The sequence below is a fragment of the Ammospiza nelsoni genome, chromosome 11, assembly GCF_027579445.1.
Source record: "Ammospiza nelsoni isolate bAmmNel1 chromosome 11, bAmmNel1.pri, whole genome shotgun sequence".
NCBI classification, from domain to species: domain Eukaryota; kingdom Metazoa; phylum Chordata; class Aves; order Passeriformes; family Passerellidae; genus Ammospiza; species Ammospiza nelsoni.
The window spans coordinates 12,622,987-12,648,887 of NC_080643.1; the positions used below are offsets into that span (position 1 = coordinate 12,622,987).

General features: G+C 36.9%; 1 protein-coding gene across 1 annotated transcript in view; it reads left to right on the forward strand.

Moving 5' to 3' along the window:
- The window catches only part of ERC2 (ELKS/RAB6-interacting/CAST family member 2), a 353,494-nt gene that overhangs the window by 32,614 nt on the left and 294,979 nt on the right, over positions 1 to 25,901 (forward strand). The window contains exons 4-5 of the mRNA XM_059480170.1: positions 22,259 to 22,282; positions 22,887 to 23,303. Coding sequence (XP_059336153.1) covers positions 22,259 to 22,282; positions 22,887 to 23,303 — 441 coding nt within the window. The remainder of the gene's footprint in view (positions 1 to 22,258; positions 22,283 to 22,886; positions 23,304 to 25,901) is intronic.

Consider the following 25,901-nt stretch of genomic DNA (forward strand, 5'->3'; position numbering starts at 1 on the left):
TATTCAAACAAGTTTTTGAGGTTCTTTTTTTGTGCGGTTTTTTCCTTTTTTTTGTTTATGTTTTGTCAGTGGAGCAATGGAATAATAAGGCATTAGAAAGGAGGGAAAATATAGCTGACATACAGAAACAGCCAGAACTGCACTTGTGGGGTTTGGTATGAACTCAGAAACATCTTTCTTATGTCTTAGGTGTTGTCTTTAGTGCCATGTGTAAAGGGTGGTTTTTTCCTGTGTTACCAGATTTTACCAAATCAGTAGTCAGCTAAAATTGCTAAAATCATGTTGTATGGATTCCTTAAGGTGGATTAGGTAAGAAGCAGTGCAGCTTGTGGGTGAAATTCTGGTTACAAGTGAGGGTAGCACCACATCTCTCTGACTAGAGCAGGGAGAGGCTGTTGGGGAGGGGGGGAGGATAAGGAAGGAAATTTGATCCTAAATGCCCAGTTTGTTCCTTCAGAGATGCCAGGAAAGAATTGTTATCTTGATTAATGCCAACCTCAGGTGTACTGGAGATAGAGGCAAACTCTAGGCTCACCTCAGGGAAGTATTAATTAGCACCAGCACACCTACTGTTCTGTCTTGAGAACTTAATTGCTTTAGCCCAGATGAGAACAGTGATTCATAAAACAGAATTTAATGACTGTATTAGAAAAATGGTTGTGAATAAGAACATAAATTAATCCCTGGAGCAATTCCTTCTATAACATGAAATAGGGACTGTTTCTGCAAATTTAGCTTTATATCTTGCATACTAATCTTTCTTTTTACAAAATATTAATTCTGTTTGATTTATTTTTTAATGTGCACAAAACTGACTTTTTCCAACATATTAGAGTAATACCAGAACCTTCATTTGACCCTTTCATTAGGTGGAGAAAGAAGTGTGTATTTGATGGGTCAAATCCCTTGGACTCAACCAGTTTCTCTTGGGTGAGGTCATGTCTACCACTAAGAAGTTTTATCACCTGAGCATTTGTCACCTCCCAGCTGCCAGCTCTGCGGTGCTGTGAGCACCTGGGTGCTTGGCTGGTGCCTCTGGTGGCTGGGACACTGTGGGGGCCAAGGCTGTGCTGGAGGGTGAGGCCAGAGCTGGCAGCAGCAGCTGAGTGTCATCTGTGGAGGTGGCTTCACTGGGAGGGCTGGATTTTGTCTGCTTCGTTTTGACATCCTCTGGGTATTGCGAAGCCATGGCAAAAAGAAGGCAGCAGCTTACAAAAAAAAATTGGCAGGATATCACCTATCTAAAATAAACAAAGTATTTACTGGTCATTTTAAGGTTGTCTTAATTTAAAAATGTTCATAACATGATTGCAGGAATGTTTACTTTGAAAAATTTACATGAGAAATGCAAGAGTTTCATTAGGTATGCTGTGTTATATTTTAGCTGCATGCCTATAATTGAATTTACTCTGCCCTGAGACTGTTTATATCCTCCTTACTGTGCACTGAAGTTGGTGGCATAAATACATATATGGTTAAGGAATAACATGTTTGTCAGCACTGAATGAATATATGGTGAGAGATGAGGGCTATGGAATAAAAATATTGGTGGAACTATAAATACATGGTAATAAAAATGAGAGCAAATTGAAAAATTGTAAATGTGTTCTTTGTAGTTTCTTTTTGGTAAATACTGCTGCTTGTACTTTAATAAGGAAAAAACTCAAACCTAATAGCAGATAGGAGGGGAACTTCTGAGTACATCTGGAATGGGAACACAGTCTTGACACTTGAAGGAAATAGGGATGTACGAGGACCCTGTTCTTTCCTTCGTTTTCCTTCCTTGAATTGGAGTGAATGTTACCCAAACAATGCCACTTTTGAGATAAGCAATGTGTTTTCATATATCTTTTCTTGAAATAGAGAAGAATGTTCTTTTTAAAGTTAGTTTGTGCAGGCTTGTACTTAATGCTTTGAAGGAAAGTTGTGAAAAATGCCTGGGGAAATTTGGAGCAGATCTTGCTAAATTTAGCTATTGAATTCATGCTGTGAAATTCTTTTAAGGTCTTGCAAAATCCCATCCTAAAGTAAAACATAAGTTTTGAAGAAGTGATGCAATGCACACCCTATAGCCTTACACTGCTGTATCTTCAGGACTGCAAAGTAACCAGGATGAAGAAAGTTGGTAATTAATTGTATTTTGTATATTAGTAATCCCCTGTTTACTTGCTATTAAAATACTGAGAGAGTGTGACCTAGCTCTCTTTTTATGAGTGAAAAATAAAACTTTCTGAAATACTATCTGTAAAACTCCAGGATTTTTTAAGTTTTTCTTTCTATAGCTTTCTTTAAATATTCTAGTGTACACTTTCTGCTGGAATCTTGAATCATCCTGTAGAAAAAATTCCACAGGACTTCGTATTTTCTGATTAGATATTTATAAACACATATCTTTATGCATAAAGGACTTTCCATACAGCTAGGAAGCATATTGATATTGTTATGTTGGTGTGTGGGAATATAATAGTGTTTCAGTTTAGTGTAGTGCTAATGGCATATCTGGAAAGCTTTTTTTTTGTCAACAGTCCAATTCATAAAAGAATCTACTGCAAGCCATATGTTCTTATGAAATATGATAGATGATCTCATGTCAGTGTTATCAGTTGGATCAATGAATGTCTAAAAACCCTTTTCCTCCAGTTAATAAGGCTGTGTTTGCTCAACATGTGCCTGAAACACCTTTCTTGATGAGAATAATTTGCTTTTTTAACAATATACACATGTCAACTTTTTATTAAGGTGCAGTTATTTTGGTGGTTATGCACAAAGAATATGGAAGAAAAACAGTAAGAGGCCCTCAGGTTAGAGCTGGAATAATTTATTAATTTATGGTATTTACAGCATACTGTAAAGTGTGTAATAAGAGGAAACTATTCAGACTATTTAATGGTGAAGTGACTGGAGAGTTAAAATCTCCTTTAGCTTCTACTTCACTGTTTATGACCCAATTCATAGATTCATCTTTCCCTGTGACAAAATTGAAATGGAACCTTTTCAAATTCTGGTGCCAGTTTTCAATGTGCCAAATGCAACTACCTCCAGTCCTTTGCTTTCCAGCAAAATTACCATCTGCTTCCCAAAGAAATGGGGAGGCTTGAAGTCCTGCAATTAAAGTTGGCATTTCAGCAACAGTGCTGTATTATTTTTATTGCATGTTTATTTGTTTAACAAAGTGGCATTCAGGTTTGCCAATCAGTATCCCATTGTGAAGTGTGACTTAGAGCCCATAGGAATAGACAGATGTGAAGAAGTATTTAGATTTTTTTGGACAGACTGGAGGCAAATTTTGGACAAATTAAGATATTTTTTTGGGTTATATTTATTGCTGCGTTTTTAATGCAATGCCAGCACCATCAACTTCCAATATCAGATTCACAAAAGATTGCTACTTCTGCTTTCTCTGTATATTTTCCCCATATCTTCTCTTTTTTGAGACATAGGCTGTTCTATGTGTATGCATGTGTAAAAAATTCTCTCCATGATGTTGTGCTTTAAGTTATCTTGACTATTTGCATCTCACCTTCCCTGTTGTGCTTTCATTGCCCCTCTCTGGGTCCAATTTTTCTACAGATTATGCATTCTTTGCTGCCAGGTTTATTATTTCTCAGCTTCAATCTAACAGCTCACCCTACACATAATACCTCTTTTCATCCTCTCTTTTCCCCCTTGTTCCTTTTGCTGGCTCATGCCACGTTCCAATGGTTTCAGTTCCTCACCATTCTTTTCTCAGTGCTCTCTCCCAGCTCTTGTCCTGCTTTTTGCCTCACAGATGTTTCCACATGGCTGTTGTGCCTGGGGTTGCCTATTCACTTGGAGAATATGTCTTTGTACAGATCTGAGGGAGTATTAGGGTTTGCTTAAGTGAGTTTTAACTATTATTTCTGCTGGTACCATCTCCTTTCCATTGCCACCACTTCCTCTGTGAATTACAGTGTAGGAGTGTTTGCAAAACCAAACTCCTGGAAGTGAAGGAATGTCAAGTGTTTGGTAAGGACTCCTGATTTCTCTTGTCTTAGTTTTGGTTCTGCTATCTTTATATTCCACTCTGCATTTGTAGGAGGAGGGAAGGAGGGAGGAATATCATGTCCCTGGAGTGACAGTAGAGGTGGGCTGTGTTTCATATGCAGCTTAAAAATAATTATTATGAGCCAACAGAAGTGTGTGTTACTGAATATTGAGAGAAACAGCACGACAGCAGAAAGACAAAATATGAAACAGATGTACCATATGTTACTGTGCACTTGTTTTCTATAATAAAACCATGAGGCATGCAAGAATAAGTGTACACTAAAAAAAAGTGAATTTGATTTATTTTTTCAAGGGTTGGGGAAACCCCCAAATTTATATTTGATTCATTCAGAGGAACTGCCTTTAGCATAGTTCACTGTATTATAATAATTAACAGTGGGTTTTTTTTGTGCTTTTTTCCTGTGTGCTTCTTTTTTGGCAATTGGGAAGAACTGAAATGGGCCTCAAATGCCTTCAAAAGCTGGTATAGTTATTTTTGCAAGAGGGAGCAGACTTGTAGGTGAAGAATTTATCAAATATACATGTATCCCACACTAATACCTTCCCTGGGTGTTCTTGGGGATATAAGGGGGTTTAGAAGGCCTATCTGGCTTTATGTACTGGAAAGTGGACAGATGTGCTGAGATTTCCCTGCTGTTTCTGGCAGCCTCCAATTATTTTACCATAGCAAAGGGTAGAAAATGGATGTGAATGTTACTTTTAAGGTTTACATGTAGAAATTACTTGAATTACAACATATATTTATTGGTGTTTTGTCACCTCCTACCTGGAACAAAAAAAAAAAAAAAAGAAAAAAATAGTGGTTTGCTAATTATTGCAAACTGATCCGCTGGTGAGAAATGAAGGCACTGTGGATTTCTGTGGCAATTTCTAAGGTGTCTGAGTTTGTCTGAAAAGAAGAATCTTTTGTGAAACCTTCAGGACATTTTCCACCTGTAAAAGCAAGGAAATGTCCACAGCTTTCCTTCTACAGCCCCACAGAAAAGAGATTTTAGTTTTGAGTTATTCCATAGAGTTTAGCCCTCTGTGTATTAGAAATTGTAAATATATTGAAATAGTAGATTAGAAACATGTTAAATTATGTCATCAGCAGAATGATTTATCTTGTTCTGTCTTAATTTTATGATCTGTGTCACAGTAATTTGTGAAGCACCCATATTATTTTTATGCATCAGTAAAATAACTTGTTCAATATGTGCCTTCAATATATGCAAGATATTGCACTTCTGTAATTTCTATTGAAATAATATTGAAAGAGCTTCATTTACTGTTCATATTGTAGCTGCAGGTGAATATCCCAATGTGCAGAGTGATATTCAAGTTCTTTCAGTGTTTAACTTGAAGAGAACTTCCCTCTGAAATGAGATAGAAATAATCTGAAATATGTGCCAAGTACCAGTTATAAGGGCTAGTAGGATTGGTACCATTATAGCTCTAGGAATTTCCTGTATAACTAAGTTAAATTCTGTGAAATCTTGTGTTTGAATAAGGGCACAAAACCTTATTCACATGGGCAAAACTTGATACCCATCAATGATCTGTGTTCTTTGTGGTGTTTTCAATACAATTTTTCTGTATAAGTTGATTCTATGCTAAAAGCAAGGATTCAACTTTAGATTTTTGAACATATGAAGTTTGCATTATAATATTATTGTAGGTGTTCTGTAGTACCTTTAGGTCAGAGATAATTTAATAGAAAGCAAGTAAAAGGGAGCTCATCTCTTTTGTTAAGAGCATTTACCAAAGAGTGGAGTTAAAGGCTCTGCATTGAATAGACTAAAATGCTGGTTTTTGATATGTATGTTTTAATGGGTAAAAATGAGGCCATTATAGAAAACCCCTTAGGAGCTATCCCCTTAGGAGTACCAAGAGGTCCTTAATTTGTTATCTAAAGAGGTCTCAATTTTGATGTGCTTAAAAGATTTCCATTTTATGTGCTTTTTTTAGGCATGCACACATTCCATGGTGTAGCTGCTGTGCTGATTGACACAATAAAATAGAAAATACAAAACCCCAAGCTTTATAATAATGATTTTATTTCTTATATTGCATCTGGACCAGTTTTTGAGAACAGCTGAGACTTCTGCTTTGATCCTTGATTTATTTTGTAGGCTCTTGTGCTCTTTGATCAAGTATTGGGAGACTTAATTGTTTTGTAGCCAGGGGTAAAACTTTGTGATGGTTTCTCCTGTGTGCTAGTTCCTGTTATCACCTAATGAGTTGGCCTATGCTTTCCTAGTTCATCTCAGGTTACTGGTATTTCGGTTGTTCCAGTTATTTAAACTGTTAAATGCTAGATTAGCAACTGAGACCCATCATCTAGGAAGGTTTGGGGTGTTTTTCCCTTTTTTTCCACTTTTTTCCTTTTTTTTTAATTTGTAAGACATTGACTAAATAATTCAATTACAGTTTTTTCTATAAAATACAGCACTCAGCTTGTGTTTGAACTGCATTCATGCTCTACCTCTCCCTGGAGGTTTAAAAGATGAATTACCTGTGTGGACCTGCTTTGTAGTCCAAACCCCTCCCTTAATAACAGCAGGGTGCTCACATCATAAATAATGACATCATCAATGACAGTGACATCATCCAGGCAAATACATCACTCTGTGTTCCAGACATTCTTTCATCCTGGTTCTCTCACCCAGGGAATCTGTCTCCAAATCAGGGGGAGAAGTGCCAGAAGGGCACCTCCATCTGGAGCCATGCCCGCCTGAATTAATTGTGGGCAAACCTAGAGCAGACGCTCTTGTTCACAGGCAGGTTGTGGTACCTCACTTCACAAAAGCTGTTCAAACACTGTAGAATGTTGATCTCCCAACAGGATAGATGAAATTCTATCAAATACAGGCATAATATCAAAACTCCACATAGATTCATTACAGGATATTTTAGGAGACGATGCATTTGTGTTTAGTAAAGGCAACATTTTATTAGGGTCAACAGAAGTGTTGAGGTTTACCATCTGATCAGGACTAGTCTGACCTTTATAGACAAAACTTCCTTTAAGTGGGTGCCATTTAGTTTGGAAAGCTCTCAAAATCCAAGGCACCAGATATGAAGCACTAGAAATGGCTCCATTTTACCATGTAATTTTGAATTAAGAAAATAACTCTGAGTTCAGAGGGATGAAGACTGTCCAAAAGGTAAAGTTTAAAATCAAAAATCTAAAAGTCCTTCCTTTTTCTGTAACTTTTAAGTAAGCACATTTCAATGTTTCTTTTGTACGTCATGAAAATTTTGATTTTACTGCTTTCAGAGTAAGAGCCAGGAAAACCATCAACATACTGAGAAGTCTAATTAGCTGAAGCTATAGCAAATACTTGCGTTATTTTTGCTGAAATGAAATTTGAATTCTGGCTAGTGGAAGTATGCTACATTTGGGTATTATTTATAACTGTCTGCAGTGCATAGATTTATTTATTGAATGGTTTTATCAGATGCTTGCATTGAATCAGGCTGCAGGACAGAAACATGTATCTGTACATCAGTAATAACAGCCTGCTGGTATTTTGTCTCATACAATTGAATTTAATACAAGAGAAACTATGAGCATACTTTCTTTTGTAGGTAGGTATGTAGTTATCAATCTTTTGTTGTTGGGTTAACTTCCAGCACAGTTTCATTTTGAAGAAACTTTGAAAAGAGGATTTAGTATAGAAGAGTATACAAACGAAGTTGCACAATAAGTCTGAGTAGAGGTGCTTGATTATTAGCATTTATTCTGAAATTCTTGGTTAGGCTTAGCACATTTAACTGAAGAGAGGTCTTACACTGGGTCCTTGGGGTCTTGTCAGGTTACCCAAGGAAGAAATTTCTGAACTCTTTGCTCTGAACTTACAAAGACTCTAGCATTTCCATTCTAGATATTATTAGGGGAAGAGTTGATAAAAGATTCTACAGAAAAAGTAATAATGTAAGTCTATTTGATTACAAAGGCAATTAAATGTTTAATTTCCTTTGTTTTCTGAAGTGCCTGGAGCCATTTTCCCTTCTATTTAGTGACAGTTAAAAATAAATGATCCAGCTGGCTGAAAGCTTTTCACTTGGCAGGTAAACAGTATTACTCTCCAAGGAGGTCATGATATTTTGCATTTCATCATTCCTGGAATTTGTTTTTTATGGTCCAGCTTGGTTAAGCCTCCTGTGGCACTGGAAGAAAAGGAAGCACACCTCTTAAACCAAGAAAATTGCTACTGAGTAATTGAAGTTTGGGACAATACAAATTTAATTTATATTTGCTCCCTTTTTAATACTATTTTTTGCTAAACACAATACAGAATCATCACAGAACAGTTACTTAGAAATATGCGTTGATTATTTTATTTAATTGGCAATTATCTTGCTTGTGGTTTAAGCCCAGCTGGCACCTGAGCCCCACACACTCATTCCCCTGGGAGAGCATTGGAAGGGTGAAAGTGAGATAAAAATAAAAAAAGAAATAAAGAGGGGAAACACCTAAAGAAGTAAAGCAGTTTAAACTCATAGATAGCAAAGCATTGCAAGCTAGATAGGCCCCTCCAAGCACTTTGCCTTGAGGGTTATTTTTCCTTTGAAACAGAAGAGAACCAGCAGAGCCCTACAGTGATTGCAGCATGTCCTGTTATCCTTTCCAGGGGGAATTTTTTGACCAGTGGATATGTGGGTATCTCCCTCCAGTTTTGTCTGAAAATACCTGAGGAACAGCAAGTTCTCTCCATGCAAGCACGAGGAATCAGCACTGCTTACTCTGTAACATGTTGGCAGCTTCTGTGATCTGGTGAACTGAGAGATGAAAAGGAATAGGGCTAATCCCAATACATGTTTACATTTTACTGCAACTAACAAGATTTTTATATATAGATGTGCATACAAGTCAAAAATGTGGGGTTTGGAATGGACAGCCTTTATCTTTTAAAGTAATCAATAATTTAAAAAAGTGCTTGAGATATGTTAGATTTTGGTTTGTCGATTAAATATTTATGATGAAAGGAGGAAAATGGAATGGTTACTCACATTATCATATCCAGATACTTGATTCTTATTGAATATGGATAACACTCAGGATTTCTACAGGCTCTGTGTATCAAAGTAAAAAAAAACCTGTAATCCTCTCTAAAAAGTATAATATGTTTTACTAAGGTTTTTGGCAGTAAAAATGGCAGAGTGCTATTTTAAGGTACACTTTCCTATAAAAGCTTTTGTGCTCCAAGTTTCAGAGTACAAGTGGCCTAGACTTCTTTCTCTTAATAGATAAAATTCAATATCTGGGACTGAACTTGTGCTTCCAATACAACTGAGAATATGAAAGAGAGGGTCAAAGTAACAGATGAATCATGGAGCTGATCAGGGTTATTTCAGTAAAAGCTGGGAGAGGTAAAAAAGCCCCAGAGAGTACCTTTGACATGGCTTGAACAGACTGAATGTGCTGCGTTTTTTGTTAGAAGTGATAGCAAGTGGTTCATTATTCACCTGAATTCTGAATTAAGAGTAAAGTTATATTAAATAAAAAGTATGAAATAGGTCTTTGAGCTAAGGCTGATTCACTCTTGCAAACATCAGTGAGATCAGTATGTCCTGTTTGTGAGCACAATTGCAGTTCTAATGCTGTAGGCTTTCTTTTCATCTTTGGGTTTTTTTTTTTTAATAGAATAAGTGATAATATAGAGGAATTAAAGCAGGAAGAGAAGGAAAAAAGTTGTAGAATTCATGTCCTGTGTTGTCTGAGATAATGGTTTGACTTGACAAAAGGTGAGTGTTCCATTGACCACCTGTTTGCTTCTCTCATCGTGTAACATCTTTGTATGAAATACAAAAAATGATCATAAGATAAAAATAAAGCCTTTAATGCAGTTTTTACTGCCACCATTCTGGCAAGTGTTCTTGTTAGGGATAAAATGTAGTGTAATTCCTTTGAAGTTCCATTGTATTCTCATTTCTAGGATTTCTAATCTCTTTCATGAACTCCATGATCACACTTTTTGATGTCTAGTCCTCTTGTCCTCAGTGTCTTTGAACCCAGTCAGGCTGCTATGCTTTTTGTACCTCTGCCTCATTGGTGACAGTTCCACACCACTGAGTGTGGCATCATTCCTTAGAGAAAAGGCTTTAATTATTGTTCTTCTTGTGTAGAAATAATTTTTAATAAATGTGCCTGGGGTAGCTTCCTGTTGTTGTTAGCAACTATATCTTCCCCCTGTAGAGTAAATTTGAAGTAAGTAAATTATCCTGTGATCATCAATCCACTTATCTCACCAGCAAATTGATCTACAGGCTGTAAGTAAGAATGTCTGCTCTGGAGCACTAGAGTGTTGTGTTTAATGCTAATTTCTCTGTGCATCTCTCATAAAATGTCTCTTGATTGGAGTGATGCTAATGTTTCATTAACAGACTCTTCTGTTTGACATATTTTGAATGTAGGGTTATACACAAGCTTGGCTTCTTGGGCTAATAGATTTGACTGTAGAGATGTTAGACAATACAGAATAAAATCTGATTTCCCCCCCTTTTCAGTTGAAAAAATGAATGCAGTTTTCTTCATAAGTATAATTGCATTTAGTAGCTTAAGATGCAGGCTTCTAAATTAATTTATAATAGCTGATACAAGTTCTCATTTATGGTGGATTGTATTCTGTATGGAACTTCCTTTGCATGGGGCTTTCTCATTTGCTGAGTAGCATACAGGTTTGATCTTGAGAATTCTGGGACAGATTTTACACCTGTAGGAGCATCTTGCAGTACTATTTACTTCAGAGGTGATGTAAATGCATTTTTTTTTGATTGAGTGAGAAGGCAAACTGGAAATTGTGGGAGCTGCAGCATGTGAAATAGTAGCGAGCAATTCCCCTGCAACTAATCCTTTGCTGCTACAAATGATCTCATCTGTACAGCATTAGAGTATTTCAGAGCAGGATCTCTTCCAATTCTTAGTGCTTAGATGGCCCTGAATTAGAGAACTATAATTCAATATTTTATTACCTCTGGAAGCAGTGCAGTTGTTTGAAATATCATCAATATTAATTTTTCTGTGCAATTAGTGTGCATAAAAGTGTTCAAAAAAGTGGAATACAGTGTTTCTAACAATGTGGTGTGAAAATAACACCTTGTAGAGTGATGATTCTCTTGTTTGTTAGAGGAAGAATCTCAGGTGGAGGGGTTGGAATCAGCTCTTCTGGATTTGATGCAAAAATACTGAGCACTGGTGACATTAATAGCTGGGCTGAGAGAAGGCATTATGAAGAGTAGTTTGAAATGTGGGAAAACAAAGTAACAATTACAATCATATTGCTTGTCACACTCATCCTTCAGTGGTACTGCTCTCATTGCCATATAGACTCTCAGGTTTGGAGGGGGAGCACTTGTATTTTCCAACAGCTTTGCTCTTAAGGATCAACAAATAGTGGCCAGAGCAGGAATGCAATGATGCTTTGTTTCCCTTAGCTCTTATATACAAATGTTTATCCCATAACCTTTACATAGAAATTTCTTTACCTTTGATTATCTAACTTTTTATTGTTGTTCTTCAGTTTACCAGATCATTATTTAGGCAGCTTATGCTGTAAGAAGTGTGCTTTTTGCTAGAACTCTCCTAAAATTCTAGGGTGGAATCTGAACGGTGTCCACCAATAGAATTATTTATTGTACAATAATTAGGTGGGATAAGAACATGAATCAAGTGCAGCGTACTGACCCTAGGTAGTCTGCCTTTAAATGCAGCAGTGTGTGATTATGAGTTTGCTAGTTAATGTTAAGGCTTTCATGAAAGTCAGGATACAAATTAGAATCAGTGTGGTGAAACAGAACTGAGAAAACACTGAAATGCTTTCCTTGAGAAACACCTCTAGGAGCACCTGTCTCACTAAATGATTCAGTGCAGTCTTTGAGCACCTGTACAGCAGAAACAGCAAAACTTGTGAAACTTTGCAACAGCACAAAGTAAGCATAATAAAGGATCATGGAGTTTTTTAAGTCAAATAGAAGATGCACCTGAGCATGAGTGGAAAAGTAGAAAGATAGAGCATGATATAACTTTTTACAAAGAAAAGAGCCCATATATTCTGTTCCATTATTGACAGAAGCTGAGCAGGATGCATGGAGTATTGATTCTATACTCTCACTTCCTTTTATACAGAATAGAACAAATCCTCTCTGGTCATACAGTGCAAAAACTGGGGATTAAGGCAGGATATGTTGAAGGGGATATTCATTCTGGTCACAAATCTGTACTTAAGTTGCAATGAGTTTACATTATATAGCTAACAGATGTGTAAGCATGTGATGTGCAGGAAAAAACCCCCTGGCAGTTACTATTAAATAAACATTTTGTACTTCAAGGTGGCTCTAAAATCCCTTACCCACCCCTGGATCTTATGGTGTCTTATCCCTAAGGTGGGTGGTGGAGAGAAAATCAATAGTAGTGGTGTGCTTGTGGAACTTAGCATTGTTTTTTGTGTGAATCTAATGCTTGGAGCACAGAGCTGATCATCAAATTGCTTTATCTGTTCTTACCTTAAAAATTGTTTTCTTTTGCATTTGGTTGAAAAGCAGTTGCAGAGATTTAATAATCCCTATCTTTCTTTCTTAATACCTGTAAAATTAAATGTTCTTACAAGCATGCTTACTCAAAACAGTGTGAAAAATGAGGAAAAAACCCCAATAAACTGTTGGAGGAAAAGTAGATAGTGCTAACAATTTAAAATTCATGGAAGGCATGAATTGTGGAAGGCATTTGGCCTGAAATGACCCAGTACCTGTTTATTTAATTGAAGTTGGCAACAAAGAGCCCCCTGAAGGCTTCTGGACACTTCAGGAATTTGAGCACCGCTAAAAATTAGCCCAGCATATGGGTACACTACTATTTCAGTAATTAAGGTTATGCAATGCATCTGGGGTGAAAAGACTGCACCAACATGCAAGGAAAGGGTGAGGGATAAAAAATTCAAGTAGTTGAAAATGGAATATTGAGTACAAGGTTGTATCTGACTGTTGGTGCTTGCAGTGCCCAGAGCGCTGGGAGTCAGCACTGCCCAACCTGTGGGGTGTCACCAGGGCAGGGAAATCAGAGCTACATCAGAAATATTGGTTCTGTACCAGAACTTGGAACAAAGAGCCAAGAGTTGAATAAGGAGTTCAATTTGATCTCTTCTGAAGTGCTGACTGTAAGTCAATGTATACACTGAGTGTGTATATATATATATTTTTTTTTTTTTAATTTATACACACATGTGGTATATGTGTCTGTGTGCCCTCCACTTCAGCTGTTGAATTATGAGGGGAAAATTACAATCTCTTCTAAAATATCTGCTTTAGGCTGTTATTTCTATTTTTCTATCCTGCGATTTCTAATCCATAGATAATCTTATTTATGCTATGAACGTGGCCGTACTCTATTTTTCTACGCTATGTGCATGGCCGTGGGTTTTTGCCCTTGCGTTTCTGCGCTCCGTCAGGATTTTCTGCGGCTGGGGATTTAGTGCCACCTTGTGGGAGCGCTCCGGAGCTGCAGATGTTTTATGGGCTTGTCCTGGATTCCTTTAGGCCGTGAAGAGACTCCTATGAGATCTGTTAAGAATAAATCCAGATTTAACAAAGCCCACTGCGAAACCAAAGTTCTCCCGACTTTTGAAAGCGTAAATATGTTAGCTGCAGGGATCTTCTTGAGTCCCGATGATTTCTCTCCTGCATATCTGCATTTCTTCAGTAAACCAGGATGAAATGTCTTCCCAGATGGTCATCCCTGCTTTGTGATGCATCATTTGTCACTGTTGGATCTAACAACTCTGTTTTGAGTGGAGCCACTGAAATCCCTATATTGATTTTTTTTTTTTTTATTTTCCTTTGGCTGTATCAGAACACATAGTTCTAAGGCTCCTTTTCAGATTGTTTCAATGGGAAATGATTATGTATTATGGTTAATCAACTCACAGTACTATTCCTAGTAGTGAAAAAGAATTGAAAGCTGAAGAGTGCTCTTTTATGTGTTTTGCTGATTAAAATAGACCAGGGGGAGGTTGAAATTGGAACTTGCATTTCTGGCTTACTAAAAGCCGTGCTTGAAATTGTCATGTAAATAATTTGTATTCATATGATTTTTCTAGTGGCTGCATTTAAAAATACATACTTGGAAAGTTACAAAATGGAAAGGTGGCAAGGGTAGGAAGGTCAGCACAAATATTAAAATGTCCCATTCCCACAACTTTCAGTGATGCTTTGCATTTGCTTGTTCTTTCAATGGAGACTTCCTGTATCTTCAAGCCCCCAGTTCACATGTGAATTAAACATCAAGGTTTGCAATACAGTGCTGAGGTTTTGTCTGGTCTTCTAACTTTGCTCTTTTGTGTCTCTCAATATAGTGTAAAATAATCACCAAAATCTCCACTGGACAGACTGACAGGCTCTCTGTCTGTTGGGGTTCCCTGTATTGCTTCTTAGATATGACATATAAAATGTGAACTTTTACAGTGTGCCAGGTACTCAAGTCCTCTGAGAAACAAGCACATAGTGCATATTATGTGAATACTTGTTTTCATTTTCTAACATCACTCAGTGTTTTGTGGCTTGCTGTTTACTGACTGTAGGAACCATTTCTGTTCTGTAATGATTTTATAATTGGAAACACTATTTGGACACCTCTACAGTTTTCCTTTATTTACATTTCTCTTTGGTAGCTTCAGCAGAACCTGCACTTTGTCCTCAAAAATCTCCTTCCTCAAATTTTATTTCTTTAATGAAAGGAGTGGGATGTTTCATTAGAGGCAGACTAGAAAATAGGAAAATAGAGCCCAGTTTTTTTTTTTTTAATCTGGGAAAAGGATTCATTTTATTCATTTTTTTTCCAAGGTAATAGTGAGTTCTCTGCCAGAAGCAGAAACTCTGTAGCAAAAGTTTAAGCAGATAAAGGGAGGGTCTGAAGATCAAATACCACAAGTTTTTCAGTGTTTGAAATGTGACCTTGTTTGCTCTCAATGCTCTCCTTTTGTAAGCAATTTCTTGACTTGGTGCCTGAAAAAAAATTCCTTTAATGTACGCCGACCTCAGTTCTTGTGAAATAAGAAAGTAATAGGCCTGTTTAGCATCCAAGATTTTTGCTATGCTATTTTTTTGACTGAATCAGCAGGCTACACAATACATTCTACTGTCCAAAAAGAAAGAAAGTACTTGCCAAATATTTTTGTTGGTTATCAGGGCTTTTTTTAAAGCTGGCAAGTAGAAACAACAAATTCTTAACTTTCTGTTCTTCATTAACTGCAGTTTGCATGATGGTTCACACTTAACTGGTGATAAAGAACATAATCCCATGGATATGAAAGTAAGAAGGCAAATATTCCCAGGTTTTTGGGCAGGTGCATTTCAGTTGTACATGACCATGGAAGCAGGAATAGAGCTCAGTTCCCTGTGACAAATGCATATCTTAAGTCACACACAATCCTGCTTCTAAAGTAAATACTCTCATTACGTGCATTTTGTTTTAATTTCTTGGCCCACTCTGATCATCACTAAACCAAATTTCTCCTCAGACTCCAACCAGCAGTGAGGAATGCTGATCCTATGGCATTCTACCACTGTGTAAAAAAACCCCAAATAATTGTGTAGTCCCTAGAGTTTTCTGAGGGCAAAAATTGCTTTCCAATACATCAGGAATCTCTTCTGGAATCTGTCAGGGCAGTGCTCAGTCTGTTGCTGGTCCACTGGGGACATACATGATTTCACTTTCAGGGGAGCTCTGCATTTTTTTTTTTTTCTTAAAATACCCTGAAAATATCCCCAAAACAAAAACATGCTCTTAGCTTCTCCCAACATTTGATTAGTCAGTTCCTGTGTTGATAACAAATATGTAACCGATTTTATGGAGTGAAAATGAACTAAAACCCTGTAGCTTGGTGAGGCTGAGACAAATAATATTTTACCAGTTTTTAGTTACTGTTTGTGACTTGCTGACTTAATCTGGATATGGTTGTTTCTGTACCGGGCATTGAATACACAAAATCCCTCAAATTATAATAAAAGAGGAATATAATACTATTTAATAAAAAGCTTGACATTGAACATCTTTATGCTGGGAAAAAAAAAATCTGGTTTGTGTGTGGAGGAGACTTGAACTTGGAGATCAGGGAGAAATTTTTTTTTAATTCCTTCAATTAGTTTTTTTTTTATGAAACAGAAACAAAATTTCAGTCTGTAATAATTACACATGCAATGTTTTGCTAGTGAACAACACTTATTCAGTTTTAAGAATTATTTCCACAATGTTTTGAGAGTTTTGTGTGTGTCGGCAAATATCTTGTCTAAATAGAACACATTGAAAACCCTTGATAATGTACTGTTACCTTCTGAAAGCTTGTGATTATTACTTTAGGGGTATATTTATTGTGTTAAATCTTTCTTCACAGGAAGGCTTTAACAGCAGAGAAGGCAATCTCAAAAACAAAGGCTTCCAGAAAGTACCAGACAGTGCGTCAGCAGAATTGTAACCTTACTGTTCCTCTAGATAAAAGGCAGAGAAGATAACTGGAAGTCTATTTCATGGGAAATAGAGAGCTGGGAATGATGTGCTCCTTTGCTTTTTCTTTTTCTTTTCTTCTTGTATCTATTTGTTACCAGTGGGGTTTGTGGCTGAGATCAATGGGAGAGTGGTGTTTTCTTTTCTGTTTGGACAAGGCCTTGAGTGTTTTCTCGCTTTGCTAGACGTGAGCTCTGGTGATGGGAAACTCAGGCCATGTTTCTGTTCAGTGATTGCAGTTACTCCTGGGATTAGCTGTAGAACAGGAATTCTGCTTATCTTGGGTAAACAATGGGCAGTCATAATCAATACTTGTGATTTGTATTCTGTAGAGCCAAGGCCATGAGGGACATTTTGTGTGGGGAGGGTAAAGGTTTATCATCCCCAATGGTTTAAAAGCTTCCTTGGGGAACCTTAAGTGCTTCAATCCTGAAAAAAGGAGAAACTTTTTATGCAGGCAATAAAAGAGTTTCAGAGGAGCTGGAGTTCGTGTGGGGATGGAGGATTTCTCACAGTATATAGTTACTTTTTCTGTTGAAAATAGTTTTAAAACATGAATGCCTAAGATTTATTTTTAAGTATCCAGAACTTCTAAACCATGCATTGTTCTTAGCTGTGTAGTTAACGTTGCAGATAGAACTACTGGGAAACAAATAATAATCTGCTTTTCTTAAACTGACGTTGATTTCCAGGCCTTGTAAAAAAGTGTTTTTTATTTTCCCCCTGTAAGTTGTAAGAAGTAATCTGCAAACAGATTCTTCCACTTGTGTTCATATTGGTCAAAATACTTATTACTGATGATTTTTCAGTTAACTAATATACTGTTTAGTGACTCTGGCACTACTAGCAGTATTTCTCCAAAAGGAAGGGGTGAAAGAAAGTAGGCCAGTGTTGTCATAGCAGCATAATTGGACTGCCTAAAAGTTGTCACGGTAAGGATCACCTAAATACAAACCCCTGCATTTTGCTATGATTCTGATGACAAAGGTTTTAATTAAACCTCTTTTTAATAACTAAAAAACTGATTTTTTTTCCCTCTCCAGCATGTATCTTTGCAGATTATTCCTCTCAAGTCTGTTTGACTTGTTACATTTCTAAAAGTCTCTTCCTCTTGACCTTCTGGTTCGTGTGATTACATGCTACAAGATGTGGCTCATCAACCTCTCTCAGCCCACAGCAAAAAAGGGAATTAGGAAGGATATAAATTTACAGGTTGTTTCTTAAAAAATAGGTGCAAAGCTGCTCTGAATTTGCAGTACTAAAGCTTTTTAGCCTGTATGGGGATGCATTTTTGTTCAGTGAACTCAAGTCTTTAGGCAATACTTGTTTTTTTTTGCCAAACTACTTATGTGAGATGACCTGGAGAAGCTGACTGAATAGTAGTCAAGTCTGATACTTCAGATTAAATATGTCAGCACTGCCCTGTCAGATTCCAGAATAGATTTCTGATGTAATGGAGGGCAGTTTTTGCTCTCAGAAAACTCTAGGGGCTACATAATTATTTGGGGTTTTTTTAAACAGTGGTAGAATGCCATAGGATCAGCATTCCTCACTGCTGGTTTGGGGCCTGGGGACAAATTAGGTTTAGTGATGATCAGAGTGGGCCAAGAAATTAAAACAAAATGCACGTAATGAGAGTATTTACTTTAGAAGCAGGATTGTGTGTGACTTAAGACCTGCATTTGTCACAGGGCACTGAGCTCTATTCCATGGAAAAAAAAAAAAAAAAGGAGATGTAAATGTGTATGACCAGATTCCTTATTTGACTTGTGAAGCCCAGGATGAGGGGCAAGCTTAGGGGAGTGATAGAGCAGCTTGTTGGGCACTTGATTATTAATGGAGGAGGAAAAGGAGGAAAGCTTTGAACAAGAAGCTGATGGAGGGAGGAGGGGGTGTTCTTTATTAGTGCTTGTTCTCTGCAGCAATTGTACTGAAGCCCTACTGGCCAGGAAGTGCCTGGGTACGGGCTGCTCATGGGACATGGAGAGTGAATCTTGTGTTTTCCTTTGCTTCTGTGCATGGCCTTTGCTTTTGTTTTATTAAACTGCCTTTACCTTGACCCATGAGGTTTGTTTCATCTTCTTCCCCTCCTGCCCCCTGTCCTGCTGAGGAGGGGAGTGATTGGGTGGCTTGGTGGAGTCCTGGCCTCCAGCCAAGCTCAGCCCACCACATCTGTGTCAAGAAATGCAGATTTAAGTGTACGTGACAAGATTCCTTACCAAACTTGCAAAGCACGCTTGTAAGGGTAAGCTTTATAGAATTTGACAAGACACTAAATTTAAAGGCATAAAGAAAGAAAAAGTAAGGAAAGTCAGACAAGAATTCTCTCTTTTCAAATGTGTGGTTCTATCAGCAAACAGTGTTATGCAAAAGCTCTCTCACATCTCATGCTCAGAAATTTTAATGCTGAAGATTCATCGTGTGTGGTCAGAATCTCTTGCTATTCCTCCCAAATTAGATCTGTCTTCTTCTTCCAACTCTTTCTGTCAGTCCTGTCTTACTCAGGCAAAATTCTAGTCAACGGATTTTCAGTGGGGTTTTTTTGGATACCAGATTTATGAATTGTAATAGGCAGATCAGGAAATGCATGAGAGAATTAATTTCTTAATTTATGGTAATGAAGAAAATGTCTCCAATTCCTTTTCTTTTTTCTTTAAAGAAGAAAATTAGGATTTGCATGTTTTTCTTTAACAATACTTAGTTACAAATATTTGCAGGTGTAATTCTCGTACTTATTTCAGTAGCACAACTAAATTTAACATACAAATTGATTTAGATGCAGTTCATAAGAAAGCTTTCAGTAGTCTGTTTCCTCTCGATGATATAACCTCATACTGTGGAGAATTAAAATCGAACAGTAATAGATTATGGAATAAATAAGGAAGCTTGATTTTAGAGAATGAGGGTATGGTTGACAGGATAATTTGCTGTTGTATTTGTTGAGGTGTATTCTTCAGGTATAGCTGTCGCTTTCTATAGCATACAATTACACAGGATGATTTTTTTTGCATAGTCTTTGGTATAATTTTATATTTGCCACTGCCAGGAGACTAGACTGTGTCAGCTGATTCAGCCCTGCCAATTCTCTGTTAACTGAGGTGGGAAAGCAACAGGAGAATTGGGAGCTAAAATCCTGTGGACTGGGTTCTTGAACTTTTTCTTTGCTTTTGGTGGCCCTATGATGGTGCAAAGTACGAGAAGCTGTGTGCTTCTGTAGGTGGACCAGCAATTTAAAATCAGCAATTTTCCTTGTGAATTCATTCCCCTCTGCCACATCTGTGGCTTTAGGATGCTCTGGAAGTGTTTATATGGCCCAAGGCACTCTGAGGCAGTAGAGTTCTCAGCAGGCAAATCTTTTGGGTGTAGTTAGTTGGCATAGACTAGAGGAACTTCCTTGTGTAGAACATGAATTGAAGTCTGGGAAGACCCATTAGTTAATCTTCCTTTTATAGTTTTGTTTCAGTTTATGGGGCAATTCACAGTTCCATGGATTGCTTCTTGGAGATGGGCTGTAAAGAAGGATTGAAAAAGTTCTGAGAGAACTATTTATATGTTGTCAAGAAATGGGCATGGAAATATTTCTGGTCAACTGGTCCATTTTTAATAGAAATTTTAAAAATGTGATAGATCTTACATTTTTTTTTTAAATCCTGTACAGTTCTATGTCTGTAATGACAACCATGTGACAGATATTCACAGCACTCCTACATTCCTTCCCCTGCAGTTAATTATACAATTTTTTTCCACCCTCACACCATTTGTTCTTTCCTTTCCTTAGCAAGCTGCAGCTAGAAAAATCTGTGCCAGCAGAAGTCTAAATCTGGTCCACCATGTTCTAAGTCTTGAAAGTGTACAAAAATGGATTCTTTTATGTCAAAGTAGCAGTAGTCTGCCACAGTTGAGGCTGTTAGGTTTAAGATAATTACAGAGAAGCAGCCAGAATTGCTGTCATGCTTAGTGACAAACGTGGGGTTGGGTGGAGCCTAAGGAGAGCATGCACAGGCTGCTGGGGGCAGAAAAGGAACTTGTCTCATTTATTTTAACCAGAATTGTTGTTTGAATTCTGATTTCTAATTATTTTTGTGTTGATCCAACAATTGTTGCTTTTTAGAGCTTACGTTCAGAAGGTTTGTGTGTTAGGAATGTGTGTATGTCAGGTTTACTTTCATTTGTGGGTTAGAACATGGTATTTTAGAATTAGTTTTCTTTTGCTCAGCTAGATTTCTATAGACATACTGACATTTGATATATAGGAACTACTTGACTTTGGAAAAACATTCATTTGTAAATAGAATGTAGCATGATGTAATAACTACTGTCTGATTTAACATTAGAGGATGTATCTTAAATCATTATTCAGATCAGGGAAATAATTTTGACTATTTCTGGGGTGCTGGTAGTTACTGAATATTGCTGTTGCTTAATTGTATCATGGTAGTACAAAAACGGTTCTTGGTCAGGTATGAGAAGTAGGACAGTGAAATAATTTTGGAAGCAGAAGGTGTAGTCAGTCTCAGGGTCACAAACAGTGGGCACATTAGTAGATTCAAAGTGAGGAAGTTTCTACATCTAAAGGATTTTAAAGTTTACTGGAGTTTTTAAGCTTATTATATCTAATTAAAAAGATGGCGAGATTAAGAAAAGATAAGAGTTGCCATTAAATAAAAGCAGGGCTGTAAATGAGTGGCTTACATGTGTGTGCCCAGTAAGATGCAGATACTAAGAGAATTAAGATCTGGACATACATTGAAGTAGTGCTTATTTAATGACAGAAGAGATTCAAAGTGTCTTACTGAATTCTACCACTGGCAATACTTCTTTTTAATTTGAAATGACTGATAAAAGACATTATTTCAAAAGGTTGATTTCGTAAGGTGATTTCAAAAGGTTGGTTTCTCAAGGTGTAGAATTTTTCATTTAGTTTAAATCATTGCTAGAACACGACAGATTTACATGCACTTGTGCAAAACGTGAAGGTAGTATCAAATGAAATGTTTTGTTGTTAGTTTGGTGTCTGTGTTGTTGCTGTTTTGGGTTTTATTTGGTGTGGTTTCTGTTGTTTTGTTTTTTAGAATGTGGAGTTGCAGAACATCAATTAAACCTAAAAGGTCTGATGACATGCATTTAAGTCCCCGAATTCCTTCAATTAAAGCACAGACTGTGAGCCTGTTCAGGAATTCATATTTCCAAAAGCTCAGTATGTTGTATAGGCAATGAGTAGAGGGAAAAAATAAGAAGAAAAACAAATTCAGATGAGGATATAATCTGAAATGAACATCATAAGCCATAGCAATTTAGGCTAATTATCTGTACTCCAACCCTAACATGGGAAAAATCCATTTTGAGTTTGATCTGCGTTGAGTAAGGGAGTGCAAGACGCACCTCTGGAACAGAGACAGATCCCTGTACTCAGATGTAGTATAAATATTTTAGGACAAGTCAGTGTTCTGAAAAACCTAAAAGTGTAAAAGAACAGCAATGTCCAATAGGAATGTTGTAATTTATCATGGGACTGATTATTTCATATATGCTTTTCTTTGTTACCTCTACTGAGTGAAGTCTGTCTATAAGTTTATATGTTTGTGTACTGTGAATGTGTTGTTGCCTTTCTGTATAACTCAATAAAATTATTTTTTTCTGTTGAAGATACTTTTTGTTGAATTCAGTTATTTCTGTTGAATCTCCTTTGCTTGCATCTGACCTTTATTTATGTTGATTTTGCTTCATTTTTTTGTTTACCATGCTGTTCAGTTTTTGGATGCCAGAAGAACAAAGGTTTGTCCGCTACTTGCAGTAAATTTTTCAAAATTCAGTATTGCTTATTGTGGTTTTTTTTGTTTGCTTTTTAGAGATGCAGTAATCCTGTTTACTAAAATTTTCATAGCTTTAGCTTCCAAAATGAAAAATGAAACCAACCAGCCCCAACTCAGTCCTTCCCCAAAGTCCCCTTTAATTGTAGTGAGGGCTTTGATTGACTTTATGAACAGCAGTACTGTTGAGCACCATGAAGAGCAGATTTATCTTTAGTCTATGAGGTAATTTAGAAAACATGGACTACTGAGTCTTTGAGCTTTGTAGGTACACATTGATTGTTCTAATGAATGTGTCACTGCCTAGTGTTTGCATTTGTTGCTATTATCTGTAGTTGACATTATTTTGTGTCTGTGTATGTTGTCTTCTTTTTTCTTTCTAGAAGTACTTGAAAGATATCATTACAAATATTGTCACCTGCATTTGATATTTTATAAGATCATTTGGTATACTTCCATTACTAATTCTAATGACTTTTTGTAACAGCATACAACATAACTTGAATCAAATACCAATTCTACAATCAGATCCTAAGCTAATTTTTTCTCTTTTGTCTTCTTTATTGCAGCATCTGCAAATGACAATCCAGGCACTTCAAGATGAGCTTAGAACCCAGAGAGACCTTAACCATCTTCTCCAGCAAGAAAGTGGGAACCGAGGGGCTGAGCATTTTACCATTGAGCTCACGGAGGAGAATTTTCGAAGACTTCAGGCAGAGCATGATAGACAAGCTAAAGAGCTCTTCCTGTTGAGAAAAACTCTAGAAGAAATGGAGCTTAGGATTGAAACACAAAAGCAAACACTAAATGCCAGAGATGAATCAATAAAAAAGCTTCTAGAGATGTTGCAAAGTAAAGGTTTGCCTTCTAAAGGAATGGAAGATGACAATGAAAGAACTCGAAGGATGGCAGAGGCTGAATCTCAGGTTAATCATTTAGAAGTGATTTTAGATCAAAAGGAGAAGGAAAACATGCATCTTAGAGAGGTAATTCAAAACTCATTTATTTATTTAAAGTACATATTTTTGTTAAAAATAGTCGTGGAACTTGTTGCAGTTTCAGAAATGTAACTAGAATAGTTAAGTGTTTTCTTTTTGTGCTCTAATTTTTGGATGAAAAGGATAGCAGGCATTTGTTTTACATCTGTAATAAGTACTCAGCAGGACTGTATGATATTTGAAAGCAAAAATAAGAAAGTATGGAAGGGAAGTAGGTATATTTGGGCTTATTGTTTCTGAAATGTTGCTTTGCAAAATTTCTTTATCCTTTCATTTTGATGAAGTGATATCTGGCAAGTGAAGACTAGACTACTGAAAAGGGAAGTGACACCTGCTTCTGCTCTAAGGAGTCATGAGTGCATGCTACTTTTGTGTTGGATTTTTATGTCTCTAGTGTTTGAAAAGAGTGTTATTTTAAAATAATTTTCCTTCCATACAAATAAAGGCTTCTGCCTATGTGTATTTCTAATGTATTTTCATGTGGGGGGAAACTCCAACTTTTTACATAAATACACTGTACTGTCACATAAAAACACTGTGCTGCTGACTGTGCTCTACTTTGAGAAAACCTAAATTTGATCCCAAGCCCACCTGCACCAGCTGCCTACATGACTTGTAAATGCATTTTTGGGACTGGATTTGGGATGATTGGATTAGTACAATTGAAAGAAAATCTGGCCTGGTGTCAAGCCCATCTGCCCCTTTAGATGCCAGCAGTGTTCTCATGTGACTGTCAGGCAAACAAGGCAGGCCAGTCTTCCTCACAAAGACCTTGCTCAGGAGGGTGGAAATTTGCAGGGAGGTTGTGGATAACAATACACAGCAAGGGAAGTCAGGAGAAACATGTCTGTTCACTGAGAAACTCAGCAGCAGTGTGGTCGCTGCCAACACCAGTTTGCCTGATGGCTCAAAACACAAATGAAATTAGTGCAAGAGCTTAAGAATTAAGCTTGAGATTAAGAACAGTCTATTTACATCTAGAGATGATTGGCAAAATATTTTCTTTGCTGTGGATAAATTATTTTATATTTAGCTTATGTTCCTCTCTAACCTAGAATATATTGAGGACTCAGTAGTTTCTGCTGCCAATTTGAAACTTAGAAAGTGGAAAATGTCATGATAGGCTTCAGTAAAGCTTTCTTGTGAAGATTGGATCCTGAATCTTTTCACAGGCAGAATTTTAATTGAAACTGGTGTAATGCAATAATAGATCCTGAAAGGAATTGCATAAGGAGCTAATGATACTGAATATGTGATGAGGAAGGGTTGTGGAGTAAGTTCTATAAACTAGCAGACAAGTTTCTGGATTTAGGTCTGCATACACTCTGTTTTCAAAGATGGGTAATTGTGTGATTTTTTTTTTTCATCTGTTGTATCAGTGTCAATTAAGTTTGTGAGCCCCAATTTGGCTATTTATGGGACATGAGGAAATTTGAAGAAAGTTTCTAATGGGAACGATTATCAAGGACAGTGAGAAGTAGAACTAAATTGAGCTTGAAAACAAGATGAAATGTAAGATTCCAAGTAAAGCCAATTGGCATCCAGATTACTGATTAGTCCAAGACATGCTGAGAGGAGATATTAGGGCTACCTACAGACTGTGCATGTTTCTCCTGTATTTATATTGAATTAATTTGATGTTCCTCCCAGTTGTTCTCAGTGGCAGGGAAAAGTGTTGTTTCTCCCTCAGTAAACTGAGGGAATATATGCGAATATAAAGGCTGTCTTTTGTCTGGAGTTCTGCAAGTGTAGAATGGGATTTACTGCTAATGACATGCTGATATACCTTGGTAAGTGATCAAGGTTTAAAATTTTACTGCATTTGTTGCTTGGAATCTGTCCCAGCCAGATTGGCAGGAACTGTCTGATGTTTTGGACATTTTGGCTCACAATTTCATTGTTTTTATAAGAATTCAAGACTTTGGGTGCAGTCTCTCTTTCCAGCTCTCTTTCTATTGCACATAGTATTTATAGGTTTTATTTTTATTTATTTTTAAGTTTATGCATATTTGAAGTTGTAGGGAGCTTGGAAGTATGATGTGTAGGCTGTAGGAGCTCTTTAGAAACAAAATGTTTTAGTAGGTGCCTGTTTGTTTATCCAGTACTCTGGATTTTATTGTTCTGTTTCTTGGAAAATGTACTGAGGTTCAAATTTTTTCTTTTGCTTTCTTGTTATGGAAAGTTGTCTGCATGCTTTGAAGTAACGTCAGACATTATGTATAGTTTAAAAGTATTACATATTTGTTAAAATTCCAAATAGATCAACCTTTGATCTTTATGTGTAACTTGCTAAATCCTTGTTCTGCAGCGCTCATTTGAATTTCTGTCTCTGCTTTTAGTCTTCATCCTGCACAATACAGGTTCTCAGTATGATAAAACAGAGGTTACTAGGTTGAGTCTTCTGCAGCAGCCTCCCCAGTGGATTAATATTTTTTTTCTGTAACTGGTGTTTGTAGGTTTTCATCCTAACTGTGTAAATCACCTGGCAGAGTTACTGAACATTTGTTTTTCCTCCTGAGAATGCTTTAAAACTAAGCTAGAACTTGGATACATTCTTAATGACTTTCGTTCATGAATTATTTAGAA